The 12,498-nt window shown below is 40.8% G+C and overlaps 1 protein-coding gene across 1 annotated transcript in view; it reads left to right on the top strand.

Moving 5' to 3' along the window:
* The window catches only part of COL14A1 (collagen, type XIV, alpha 1), a 217,518-nt gene that overhangs the window by 75,902 nt on the left and 129,118 nt on the right, over positions 1 to 12,498 (top strand). Inside the window, exons 13-18 of the mRNA XM_006830676.1 lie at positions 1,022 to 1,161; positions 4,759 to 4,885; positions 6,643 to 6,782; positions 8,622 to 8,754; positions 10,258 to 10,317; positions 11,866 to 12,017. Coding sequence (XP_006830739.1) covers positions 1,022 to 1,161; positions 4,759 to 4,885; positions 6,643 to 6,782; positions 8,622 to 8,754; positions 10,258 to 10,317; positions 11,866 to 12,017 — 752 coding nt within the window. The remainder of the gene's footprint in view (positions 1 to 1,021; positions 1,162 to 4,758; positions 4,886 to 6,642; positions 6,783 to 8,621; positions 8,755 to 10,257; positions 10,318 to 11,865; positions 12,018 to 12,498) is intronic.

The raw sequence follows: 12,498 nt of genomic DNA on the forward strand, positions 1-12,498 counted from the left end.
ATTTCAATTTTTATTTCATCAATTCCTGGAGCCTTGTTCTTCGGCAATTCCTTCAATGCACCTTGGACTTCCTCCTTCAGTTTCATTGGCTCTTGATCATATGCTACCTCTTGAAAAGGTTGAGCATCAACCATGCAAAGATCTAGGCATGAAATAATTGTGGCATTCCCCGAAATGGTAGCAGTGATAGTAAAGAGAAGTGGTCACATTCTGAATATATATTGAAGGAATTACTGATGCTTGAAGTGGACTCAAGTGAAAAAGAATCCAGGATGGTGCCAAGCTTTTTGGCTTGAGCAATGAGAGGAAATGAGCTTCCATGTATTCAGAGGGAAGGACTGAGGGAAGAACATATTGTAGGGGGAGGCTGGATTCAGTAGTTCAGTTTTAAACATGCTAATTTGAAGATGCTTAATAGATACCCAGGACTCCTGTTATGGTGCTGTAGATAAGCACTGGACTACTAAGCACAAGGTCTGTGGTTCAAACCCCACAGATACTCCTTGGAGACTCTATACAGGGTTGTTATGAATCAGAACTAACTCACTGACACTTAACAACAACCACAGATAGGATAGATGCCAAGATAGAGATGATAAAAAGGCTTCTCACTCATTTTGCTTGTGGAAATCATGGAACAGAGAACTAGAGTGGCTTTGCCTGAGTCACATGGTGGTTGAGTGGAATAGCTAAGACTTGATTCTTAGTATCCTGATGTTGTTCTAGTAAGTTATCTATTTATATCAACCTACAATAATAGTTTTGACTAGAGAAAAAAGGCTTAGAAAATGTATCTAAATCTTGTTTATTCTTAAACATGTATAATTCATTACTACTATTCATTCCCTACCACATACGATCTGTTTCTTTATTAGAGCACCGTATTTATTTTTGTGTGAGACAATTCATTGGTTATTTCAGGGGTGACTATTTTTCATATGTAAGTTGTTTAGCGATCAAGATGGTTGATTCTTGCCTTTCTTACATGTATGTTATTTAATTTTTTTATTTTTCTGTGAAGTACCTTTAAGTCCACCAAGAAACCTGAGAATCTCCAATATTGGCTCAAACAGTGCTCGATTAAGTTGGGACCCAACATCAAGGAAGATTAGTGGCTATCGGATTGTATATAACAATGCTGATGGGACTGAAATCAATGAGGTAAGTGGGGGGGATAGGAAGTATACTTTCCAGGTGGTTATGAGTCAGTTGAGGAGCCCTGGTGTTGCAGTGGGTGAGCACTCTGCTGCTCCGAGTGACTCTCATGAGAAACATGTTGCCCTTGACTTCTGTAAAGTTATCCAGTGTGGGACACCATATGGGGCCATTCTAGTCTACTCTGGTTGGAATTGACTCAGAGGTAGGTGGTTGGGTTTGGTTGAGTTTGGTATGTGTTAATTGTCTATTGCCTAACCAGTCATCCCAAGAGATAGTGGCTTAAGCCAACAATAACCATTTATTTCTTACACTTTCTGTGGATCAGGAGGTGAAGCTTGAATGTACAGTGCTGGCTTGGGATCATTAATGAGGTTGTAGCCAGATAGTGGTTGGGATTGGCACCGTCTTGAAGGTTTCTTTATTTGTATGCCTACCCTGGGAATACTGGAGCATCTGGGGGCTGAAACAGTCCTCCAACTCTAAGTAGATTCTTTCCATGGTCTATCCAGCATTGGTTGCTTCAGGGGAGCTGGATTTTTAACACTGTTGTCTTAGGAACCCAAGACATGTGTCCAAAGGCAGAGGAAGCCAGGTGGAAATTATATTGCCTTTTATGATTCATCCTTAGAACCCACATGACAACACTTTTACCATACTCCATTGGTACAAGATATCACAGTCCCTGTCTGGATTTAGGCTCAGGGGAACCCAGATTCTACCTATTATGGGAGACTTGCCAGTTACATTATAAAAGGAGTCTGTGAGATGGGAACAATGCATTTTTATAGAAAATTAGAAAAAAAAAAAGGAGGGGGGTGAAGATAAGGAAGTATGCATCTTTGTAGAAGTGGTGGTGGTGGTTATGTGCCTTGGTGTCGGTTCCGACCCATAGCGACCCTGTACAGGGTTTCCGAGGCTGAAAATCTTTACAGGAGCAGAAAGCCTCATCTTTCTCCAGTGGAACAGCTGGCAGTTTCGAACTGCTGACCTTAAGGTTCGCAGCCCAATTTGTAACCACTACGCTACCAGAGCTCCTTTTTGTAGAAGTCCTAGACTAGAAATGATGTTTATTTTCAATTTTATCCTCCACTTTTGTGCAAGCTGGCATTTGAAGGACTTTAGTTAGATGAACTGAATTTCAAATATGAAGAATGCAAGCTTTGTGCAAAGCAAACTTTTTCAAGCAATTGTTGACGTTAGATACACGCTCATTCTGTAGATTGCATCTAACCTCTCTGACATCCTAACATAGGTTAATTACATTAGATCAGAGCTGATGACATCAGATCACATCATGGGATGTGATTACATCATACTAGATTTCATCATGGAGGTGATGACTACATCCTAACAGTTAAACCACTAAGGATCCTGGCCCAGTCAAGTTGACACCAAGTCCTAATTATCACTAAATGTTATCATTTGATGAAAGAAAATCAGCAAGGCTGAAATAATATGAAACACAGCCAGTTCAGTATCAAATGAACTGCTTTAATAATAAAATTGTTGTTGTTATTAAGTACCGTTGAGTCAGTTCCAACTCATAGTGACCCTGTGTAGGGTTTTCAATGAATGGCTGGTGAGCTTGAGCCACCGACTTTGCAATAGAAACCGATGGTCAGAACGAACTCAGTGGAGGCTGAATTTATCTCAGGACTAAAAACAGAGTTGGGGCTTCCATTGTAAGCCATTGTTTTTATTATTTAGTGCCTTGAGTTGGTTCCAACTAATAATGACCCAGTATAGGATTTCCAGGGAGCAACTGGTAGACTTGAACTGCTGACCTTGCAGTTCAAACCAACCTTGCATACCAGTGCTTATCCTACAGTGCCACTACAAGACCATAGCCTTCCACAAACCAAGTTCTTAGAATTTAGTCTCTACTATAAGACCTAACTATGCATCCAATTCTATGACTTGGGACCAGTTAATTAAGGTCTTTGGGTTTCAGGTTCTTCCTTTGTAAAACGGTTATTGTAAGTACCTACCTAACTCTAGGAGTCATGGTGTGGTGCTGTGGGTTAATGTGCTGGACTGCATGGTCGGTTTGAACCTCAAGGTTGGCGATTCAAGCTCACCAGCCACTCCTCAAAAACCCTATACAGGGTCATTATGTGCCGTAAGGGACTGACAGCACTTAACAACAACAATAACCTACCTCAAAGGGTTTGCATTTGTATGCAAAGATCCAAGGTACATTGTCAGTGCTCTATAATCTTAGTTATTATATAATTCAAAGCAATGCAAATATTTGGTTTTCCATGAGCTAAATAATGAAGCCATACTGGAAATGGTGATAAAGAACTTAAGACTTAGAATTTTCAAGTTTTGTGATTCAGTCCTAGGTCTTTGCTGGCTATCCTTTGGGCAAGTGCCTTAACTTTTCAGTTTCATTTGTCACACCTTCCAATTGTCAGTTGGCTGGAGGGCATTTAACAACAACAGAAATTGAGGGTGATGGTTAGCTGCCCTAGAGGGTTGCAGTAACAGGCGAGTTAATGGAAGGACAGTAAGTACATAGAGCCCAGGCTAGACTACTAAATGCTAAGAATTGTCAACAGTGTGGTCAACCCTGATTCACAAGACAGGAATATAATTTTTTTTAGTTAACCATTGCTGTGGAACACAACCCCCAAAATGTAGAAGCTTAAAATAACCAGCCAAGATTACGCAATTTAGGCACTTAGTGGGGTTAGCTTGTCTTTGTTTTACATGGTGTCCACTGAGGTGACTGGCGTTTAGCTAGGATTTTAATGGCGCTAGAACTTCCAAGATGACTTCACTTCCACATCTGGCTCATCTGATGGAGGCTGGAAAGGATGGGGTTGGCTGAGCCTCTTCTCCAGCGAAGTGGCTCAGAGTTCTAAAAAAGTGAAGACAGAAACTCCTCAGTTCTCTAGGTTTGACTTAAAAGTTGATTTCACAGAGATGGACTGGCCCTTATGTTAGATGAACCTTTAAACATCTTTTTAAAAATGGTTCTTTGGTGTCTCTACCTTCATTTTTATACTTACCTCTTCATTCCAAAAGTACATGTTGAGCACCTAATTCACTTTATGAATAGCAAAATCATGACCTTTCCTCTTAAGGAACTTATACCCTGTGGGAGAAATAAGCAATAACCAAGTTTTCAAAGAAGTAAACTAATTGTAGGTCTGGTAGAAGCTAGGGAGGAAACAAGCCAGGGACAGTGACACTGTGTCTATTGAGGGAGAAGGAGCATCCCCCTCTGAGGAGGTAGAATTTTAGCAGAGTTCTGATAGATGAGAAAGCTTATTTCCCCAAGACATAGGGAAAGTGGTTCCCAGAAAGAAGGAATAGCATGTATAAATTGATCCCTGAGATGGTAAACGCATAGGCCAGTGTGGCATAGTTCAGGTATGACAGAGAGACAGGGCAAGCCCAGACTCCTCAAGACCAAGAGGTGACTAGTTCTATTACTGAAGGGTTTTGTGTGTGTGTGTGTGTGTGTGTGTGTGTGTGTTTTTAATAGTATTTATAGTTCTGTGTAATATTAGCTACAGGCACTAATAAACTGATTTCTATTTCTGCCATACAGTGAGTATCAAACACAGCTATTATGTCTTGTCATTTTTGCAGGTTGAAGTGGATCCTATTAGTACATTTCCTCTGAAAGGCCTGACACCCCTCACGGAATATACCATTGCCGTATTCTCCATGTACGATGAAGGGCAGTCGGAGCCTCTCACTGGAAGTTTTACCACTGGTAAGTCTCATTATGTTTCTGAGAGTTTTCCAGAAATAACTGTATAAAGACCAGAATGTGGAACAACCTCTTTAGCTATTATTTTGAAAAGAGATTGATTATATTTTATTTTTATTATTTTATATCAAAACCAATGAAAAAATTATGTAACTAGTAGTATTTGCTGTGAATTAGCAGTAGACTGCTAACCACCAGGTCGGTAGATCAAACCCATTAGCCACTCCTTGGAAACCCTACACAGGGTTGTTATGAATCAGAACCCACTTGATGTCTCTTAACAACAATTATCTGTCTTAGCAAGCAACAAAGAAAAGACCACCTAAAGTCAAAAGATTTCAGTTAAATAAAATTACATACTGTTGTCATCCTAATTTCTTTTTTCTATATAAAATTTTCTCATATTCTTTATATTCACGAGTATATTTTACTGGTGTAGCTGGGCTGCTCACCATACAGTCATCGGTGGTTCAAACCCACCAGCCACTCCTTGGAAACCCTACATATTGTTGTCCGCAACACTTAACAACAATAACAACATGTGTACTAAGTTGAACTTTCAAAATCACTGGTATCTAACAGTTTTGGGATAACACAAATAACAATTTAATATTGTTTCATCTAACACTTCAACTTATAGTGAGTAACATTTTAATAGAGACCAAAATAGTCCTACAACAATATAGAAATGTTTAAGTAATAGAAGTAAGCATGAGGTTTGGATCCATCTGTTTCCTGTCTGTAGGTTATGCACCCCAATGCCATCTAATCAATTCGGACTCGTAACAACCCAATAGGACAGACTGGGCTGGCTCCGTAGGGCTCTCAAGGCTATGGTTTTTGTGGAAGCAGACTGCCACATCTTTCTCTGGAAGAATGACTGGTGGGTTGCTGATCTTTCAGTTAGGGTCAAGTACTTAACCACTGTGCTGGTTGTTTTGTTACTGTTGTTGTTATGTGCTGTCACTTCGGTTCCAACTCATAGCTAGCTACCCTGTATAGGGTTTCAGAGGAGTGGCTGGTGTGTTTGAACTGCTGACCTTGTAGTTCACAGTCCAGTGCTGATCCTACAGCACCACACCAGGAGTCACTTACATGCATTTATCACAGGGTTTCTGAGGCAGTAACTCTTTACGGTATCAGAAAGCCTCACCTTTCTTCTGCAGAGCGGCTGGTAGATTTGAACTTCTGACCTTTCGGTTAGCAGCCCAATGTATAAACCACTATGCCACCAGGGTTCCTTTAGCCACTGTGCCATCAGGGGATCATGGAAGCTCTGATGAAGTAGATGTAGCTTCCAATGGCAGCCATGTGTGCAAGTGTTAACGGAATTCTCTACAACTTGTTACCAGAGAATAGAGATGAAAGGGGATGTTTTTCAGGCCTTTAGGGAACCATTTTGTTAATTTCCTTAAAATTCTTGGAAAATAGTATCTTTGAGGAATACTGAATATAACACGTTTACTTCCTATAGTCATGAAAATACCAAACAGAGAATCTAAGAAACCTGGGAATTACTGGATAAAGTTTTAAAATCTGTTCTTTCCATGGTTTGCCTAATTTATGTTGTTGGTAGATGCTGGAAATGGAAGTCCATGGTGAACTGATCAGTAATGTTTTCACTTCTTGCATTTTGCATTTAAAATAAGAGAAGAAATGTCTGGAGTCTTTGCTCCTTAAGCCTCCTGGGAGCTGCTGGAGCTCTGGCTCTCGTGCCTTCTTCTCATTTTCCTAACAGAATCCTTGTGGTTGCTTTACAGAGGAAGTTCCAGCCCAGCAATACTTGGAAGTTGATGAGGTGACGACAGAAAGTTTTAGGGTGACTTGGCATCCCATCTCGGCGGAGGAGGGGCAGCACAAGTTGATGTGGATTCCGGTCTATGGCGGGAAGACTGAGGAGGTGAGTTGTCTGGAACAGTGAAATGAATTGGAGCCCTTATCTGGCCGTGAACGCATCCTTCTGCATTTAGAGTTGGTCTTCACTTTAAAATAGATTAGGAATCCTGGAATATATAAATGAATATCTGCATGGCCTAATGGTTTCATAATGTCAAATCACACTCTGTTTGTAAAATTAAAATGCATTGTTTTAGGGTTCAAGTTATATATCATGTATGTATTTTCAGATTGTTTAAGTTTAATAGATGATATTTAACAAAACTTTAAAATTCCACTTTTTAAATATTATTGTTTTCTCTACTGAGGCAATTGAAAGGAGGAACAATTGACTTGAAACCTCATGAATCCACCCTGGAGTTGTTTATGCTAGCTGGCTCCATTCCTTTTCTTCCTTGCTCCCTCATTTCTTCCTTTCCCTTATTTGTTTTTATGGCACTTAGTAGGAGCCTTGTAGCACTGAGGTCAAGGTGTTCGGGTGCTACCCTTAAGGTTGGCAGTTTGAACTCACCAGTTGCTCAGTGGGAGATAGATGTGTCAATCTGGTTTTGTAAAAATTCCCACCTTGGAGATCCTACAGGGTCAATGGTGGTGATGGTGGAGTTCCAATACAGGGTTTCTACGGCTGTAAATCTTTATGGGAGCAGAAAGCCTCATCTTTCTCCAGCAGAACAGCTAGTAGTTTTGAACTGCTGACACTGAGGTTAGCAGCCCAATTCAACCACTGCGCCACCAGAGCTCCTTTAGGAGTTGGAATTGACCTAAAAGCAATGGGCTTGTTTTTGATATTTTATTATTTTTTTGGTGGTGTTGGTAAAATATACAAGAGCAAGGCAAAAATAATTGCTACCAGATCATGGAAACATTTATTAAACAAAAATATCAAAATGTAAAGTTCCTGTTTCTCGGCATCTCCTCCATGTAAGTCTACACTTGTGAAATCTCTCTAACAAATGTGAGGCTGGTTCAGAACCAGGCAATGACTACAGCCACTCTGAGTTAGAACTGACTCCAATGCACCGAACAGCAGCAACCCTTCCTCAAAAATCTCTACACTATGTCAACACAGCAGTTTGGGCATCTTTAAGGGGCTCAGATTCTGTTCCTTTTAAATATCTTTGAGCTTTAGAATAAAAAAGAAGTCTGGATGGGTGAGATGAAGATTGTTGGGTAAATAGAATGAGTTTTCCCAGTGAAACTCTTTTTGGATGGCCCTGCCCTTGCCACCCTGGAAAAATGAGAGGTGCATTCGCATGATGGAAAAACTTCCTTGGCTCAAGTTTCCTGGCCTTTTTCTTAACAATTCAGTTTCTAATTTTCTTGAAAATTCTTTCTTTCTAATAAGCCTCAGTGATCATTCTGTGTCATTTGAGAAGAATCTATCAAGATTATCCCTTTGGAGTCCCAAAAAACAGTCACCATAACCTTCTAAGCTGACTTCTCTGCTTACAGTTTAACTGGGCCAGCAGATTCCCTCAAAAGCCACTATTCTGATGGGGCGTTTTTTCGGAAGTGCCCTAATGAGACTAGAGTGCATTACTGAGAGAACTTGTATGCAGCCACCCACTGATTGCAGAGACATGTTTAAACATGTTTTATTTGGAGTAAAACTTATACATGTATGAACTGGATTCCTAATAGCAATACTTTATGACATATCCTCACATATATATAACAGTGCAGCCTTTTTTATGTGCTCAATCCAGTGACGTTACTCATATTCACTATGCTGGTTGTTCACCATCTCATTTACAATTAGAATACCCCCTTTTTTTTTTTTAAAACCATCTCTTGTCTCCAGTATTGAAGTAAACCTCATTACTAAGGGTCTTGTATTTATCAGGTTCTCCTAAAAGAAGACCAAGACTCCCACGTCATTGAAGGCCTGGAGCCGGGCACTGAATATGAAGTTTCACTGTTGGCGATACTCGATGATGGAAGTGAGAGTGAAGTGGTTACTGCAATCGGGACTACGCGTAAGTCACAGTCTGCCCAGAATGGACCTCAGGAGCTCCCACTGTCCACTCTGGCATGCTCTTCACCTCACCAGGATCCCTCTCCATCAGCCTATCCCTGCCTACACAACTGTGGATGTCTTTCTATCCTCTAGAATTCTTCATATAACTCTTATCTTTAATGAAGTTGACTTGTGAAGCATTTTAGCATCCTAGACTATTATCACATGAAGGCAGGGACTAGTACTGGGCACAGTACTTGGTAAATTTCAACCACATAGCAGACACTTGCTGAAGGATGAATGGATAGATAAAATAATCTATAAATGAGTAAATGAGCCAACAAACCTGGGGTTAATGTGTTCTAGAATTTTGCAAGCTTATCTTGGGTCCAAGAATCTTGTACAAAAGTTACTCGCTGATTCATTCATCCCTTCATTTTTTTGATATGATGTATTATGCACATAATAAATGATCTTAGATTGGCTTCCCTGGAAACAGAAAATTGCATCCAGAAGGTTTGTTGAGAAGTGTAATCAGGAGACACATCTGTAAGGAAGTGAATGGCAGGATGCGGCTTAGGAAGAAGCTGCCCCATGATATGACTGCAATCAAGGCTTCAGCTGATTTTATTAGCCTGCATCTTCACATCCTCACATTGGAAGCACGTGGTCCCTGACAGAGGATGTGACCTTGGGTGAGGCAGGTCCCAGAGAGGAATGCATCTGTGAGTCATTGGCAGCCCTGGAGAGGGAATCTGGGTGGAGCATACACATCGGTATCTACTCAGCATTTCCCTGGATGCTCTGCATGAATTTAAGAAATAGAAGATGCTGAGCTTGTTCCCCTCCTTTGTAGTGTCTTTGTGGAAGATGTTTTATAATTTATAATTTAGTTTTCCAGAATGAAAGAAAAGAAGGGGTGGAGGGAGAGAAGGAAGGGGGGGAGGGAATAAGGAAGGAATGAAGAAAGGAGGGAAAGAAAAGAAAGAAATCAATTGCTGCCCTGTTGTCCATGACTCAGGGTGACCTTCTGTGTGTTACAGTAGAACTGTGTTCCATCAAGTTTGTAATGGCTGAGTTTTCAAAAGTAGGTCACCAAAAAAAAAGTAGGTCACCAGACTTTCTGTCTCGGGGTGGATTTCACCCTCAAACCTTTCAATCAACAGCCAAGTACATTAACCAATATCACTAGCAACTGCATTTAGTTTACTGTACTGCTTAATTTCACTTAATAATCATGGTTATGTCCCCATTTCTAGTAACCTTTGGTTTTCCATTTTTGTAGGTGTAATTCAGATGTTTAAATGACGTCAGATGTCTTTCGGTTTCAGTTTCTTTATCTGTAGAATAGACTTCCTGTCTACTTTACTTCTAACTCCACCCTTAAGTCTTCCCAACAGGGACAAGGTTGTTGTGAGAATTGAGTGAGATCACAGAGGTGGAATTTTCTTTGAAAACTACAAAATACATGGTGCTATTATCACTACAGAATTTTTAAAAAATGAACATTTTTGTTTTTTAGTTGACAGTGCTTGGACAGAACCAGCTACGAGCATTCCACCTACCACACCTGTGACTTCCGGTAAGGACAAATGCACTAACCCATAAGAAAAGTTTGTCTGAAGAAAACGTATTTATTTCCATTTTATTTATTTTATATTATTGATTAAGAAAACAAGATGCTCTTCCCTTCCTTCGCTGGCATGCTAGCTCAGATTTCACCCCTCTCAGACCTCTCCACATCTTCTCATCCCCTAAATGTCAGTCAGTTGTCCAGCCCACTGATCACCACTGTTAGATCTCGGTGGCTTGTCCATCTTTGTCTTGAATTCTCCTTCCAAGCATGTCAGCATCACAAACCCCCAGGGGCATCGTCCCCCTCCATGACTTCTGGGGTTCTCCATTAAGAATTAGTCCTACCGTTGTTTCCTCAAATGTAGGTACATACTTAAGAATTAGCATATATTTTTACATCAACTATTTTCTTTCTCAAACGAACTTCCACACTAATGTCAGCATCAACTAAGTAAAACAGTCTGACAATATCATTTCGATTCCTCTCCACTACCTAGTCAGTCATCCATGTATTCATCCATCCAACCATCCATCCATTACCTGATTAATCTTTATTAAGCTCTTCTTTTGTCCCAAAGTCTCTTTCTCATCTAACTTCCATAACCTTCCATGGCTGAATTCTAGCCGATCTTTCCAACCTCAGTATTATTTGCCTCAGTTCCTATGCAATTCCATTTCTTCCTGCCATCTAGAATGCCTACCCCTGAATGTGAGAGGTTCTCTCCTCTTCCCACTGTCTGGTATGCTCCCCCAGTTTTGCCTGGTAAATGTCAATCTTCTATTCCTCTATGATACTTCTGCTACTTTTGTAAGAGTTAATCTGTCTATTAACTTTAAGATCAAATACAGCCTTACATGCAGTGAAAGCTCAATAAATATTTGCTGGATAAAAGGATGAAGGAAGGAAGGAGGAAGGAGAAGGAAAAGTCATTGGAGGTGGACAGAAGAAAAGGAAATTAGGGCAAGAATGAAAGGAAGTTAGGGCAAGAGGGAAGGGATAAATGGAAACAAATGTGAGAGCAGGAATGCTGGGAAATGAAAACAAGTGTGCCAGAGAACAAGCGTGAAGTTGGATGGATAGCTGAGAAAGTGTAATACTCACGTGGGCTGAATGGATAGATTGGTGCTTTGAGTGACAAGTGTTAAATAGAAATGGGGGCGGGGGACAAGTAGGTGTGGTGTGTGGTGGATGCTAGAGTGCTAGAGTGCACACTGACTGAACTTGACCCTCCATGACCCTCCAGTAGAATGTTAGGGTGTAGTACGCATGAACTTGCTCCCTCCCCTTTCATCTCCATGGGCGGGTTTCCACGTTCAAGGGCTCCTCCCCAGTTCTCCTTAGCAGTGTCTTCACAGCTGACAATTTGGAAGGATCCACAAGACACCTTGTACGTATGTCCTAAATCCATTTCTGGCTTTGCTTCATGTGAGTCTTAAATTGAGAGACAAAAGGCCATTGGCTGATACTCGTTGCCATTTCCACAGATAGGCCCTGCAGTTCATTTTGGAATGTGATGGGTTCAATTCTTTAACCCTTGGTTGTGTTTAATTCTAGTTTTCAGGACAGGAATCAGAGACCTGGTTGTAGATGATGAAACCACTTCTAGCCTGCGGGTAACATGGGACCTTGCAGACAGCAGTGTGCAGCAGTTCAGGGTGACCTATCTGACTGCGCAAGGGGACCCTGAAGAAGAAGTGGTAGGACCAGTTTGTATAAATACGGCGACTAAAACCTCCATGACGTTCTATGACTAACACTGCTAACAAGGAGCTCCATACAAGCTTTCCTGCCAAGTTCTTGGTCTTCTTCAGAAACTAATGTTTATAGTTAATCCAAACTTCACTGTTGGTTTCTTGGGGACCTTTCTATCTCCAGAATTGTCCCCACACCTTAGTGCAGTTGATAACACTTAATGCACCTGCTCCTCAAGCTTCCTTCTGCTGCCTTGACTTCCTGACAGAGTGCTGCATTTAGGTCTTAAAAAGTCAATTATGCATGTGTGTGTATAAACCAGGTGCTGTCAAGTCATCACAACTCAGAGAAGAACTGTGCTCCGTAGGGCTTTCAGTGGCTGATTTTTAAGTGACCTTTCTTTCAAGGTACCTCTGGGTAGACTTGAACCTCCCATCTTTAGTTTGTAGTCAAGTTTGTTGGCCATTTGCACCACCCACACTCTACATATGTAAA

The sequence above is a fragment of the Chrysochloris asiatica genome, unplaced genomic scaffold, assembly GCF_000296735.1.
Source record: "Chrysochloris asiatica unplaced genomic scaffold, ChrAsi1.0 scaffold00001, whole genome shotgun sequence".
NCBI classification, from domain to species: Eukaryota; Metazoa; Chordata; class Mammalia; order Afrosoricida; family Chrysochloridae; genus Chrysochloris; species Chrysochloris asiatica.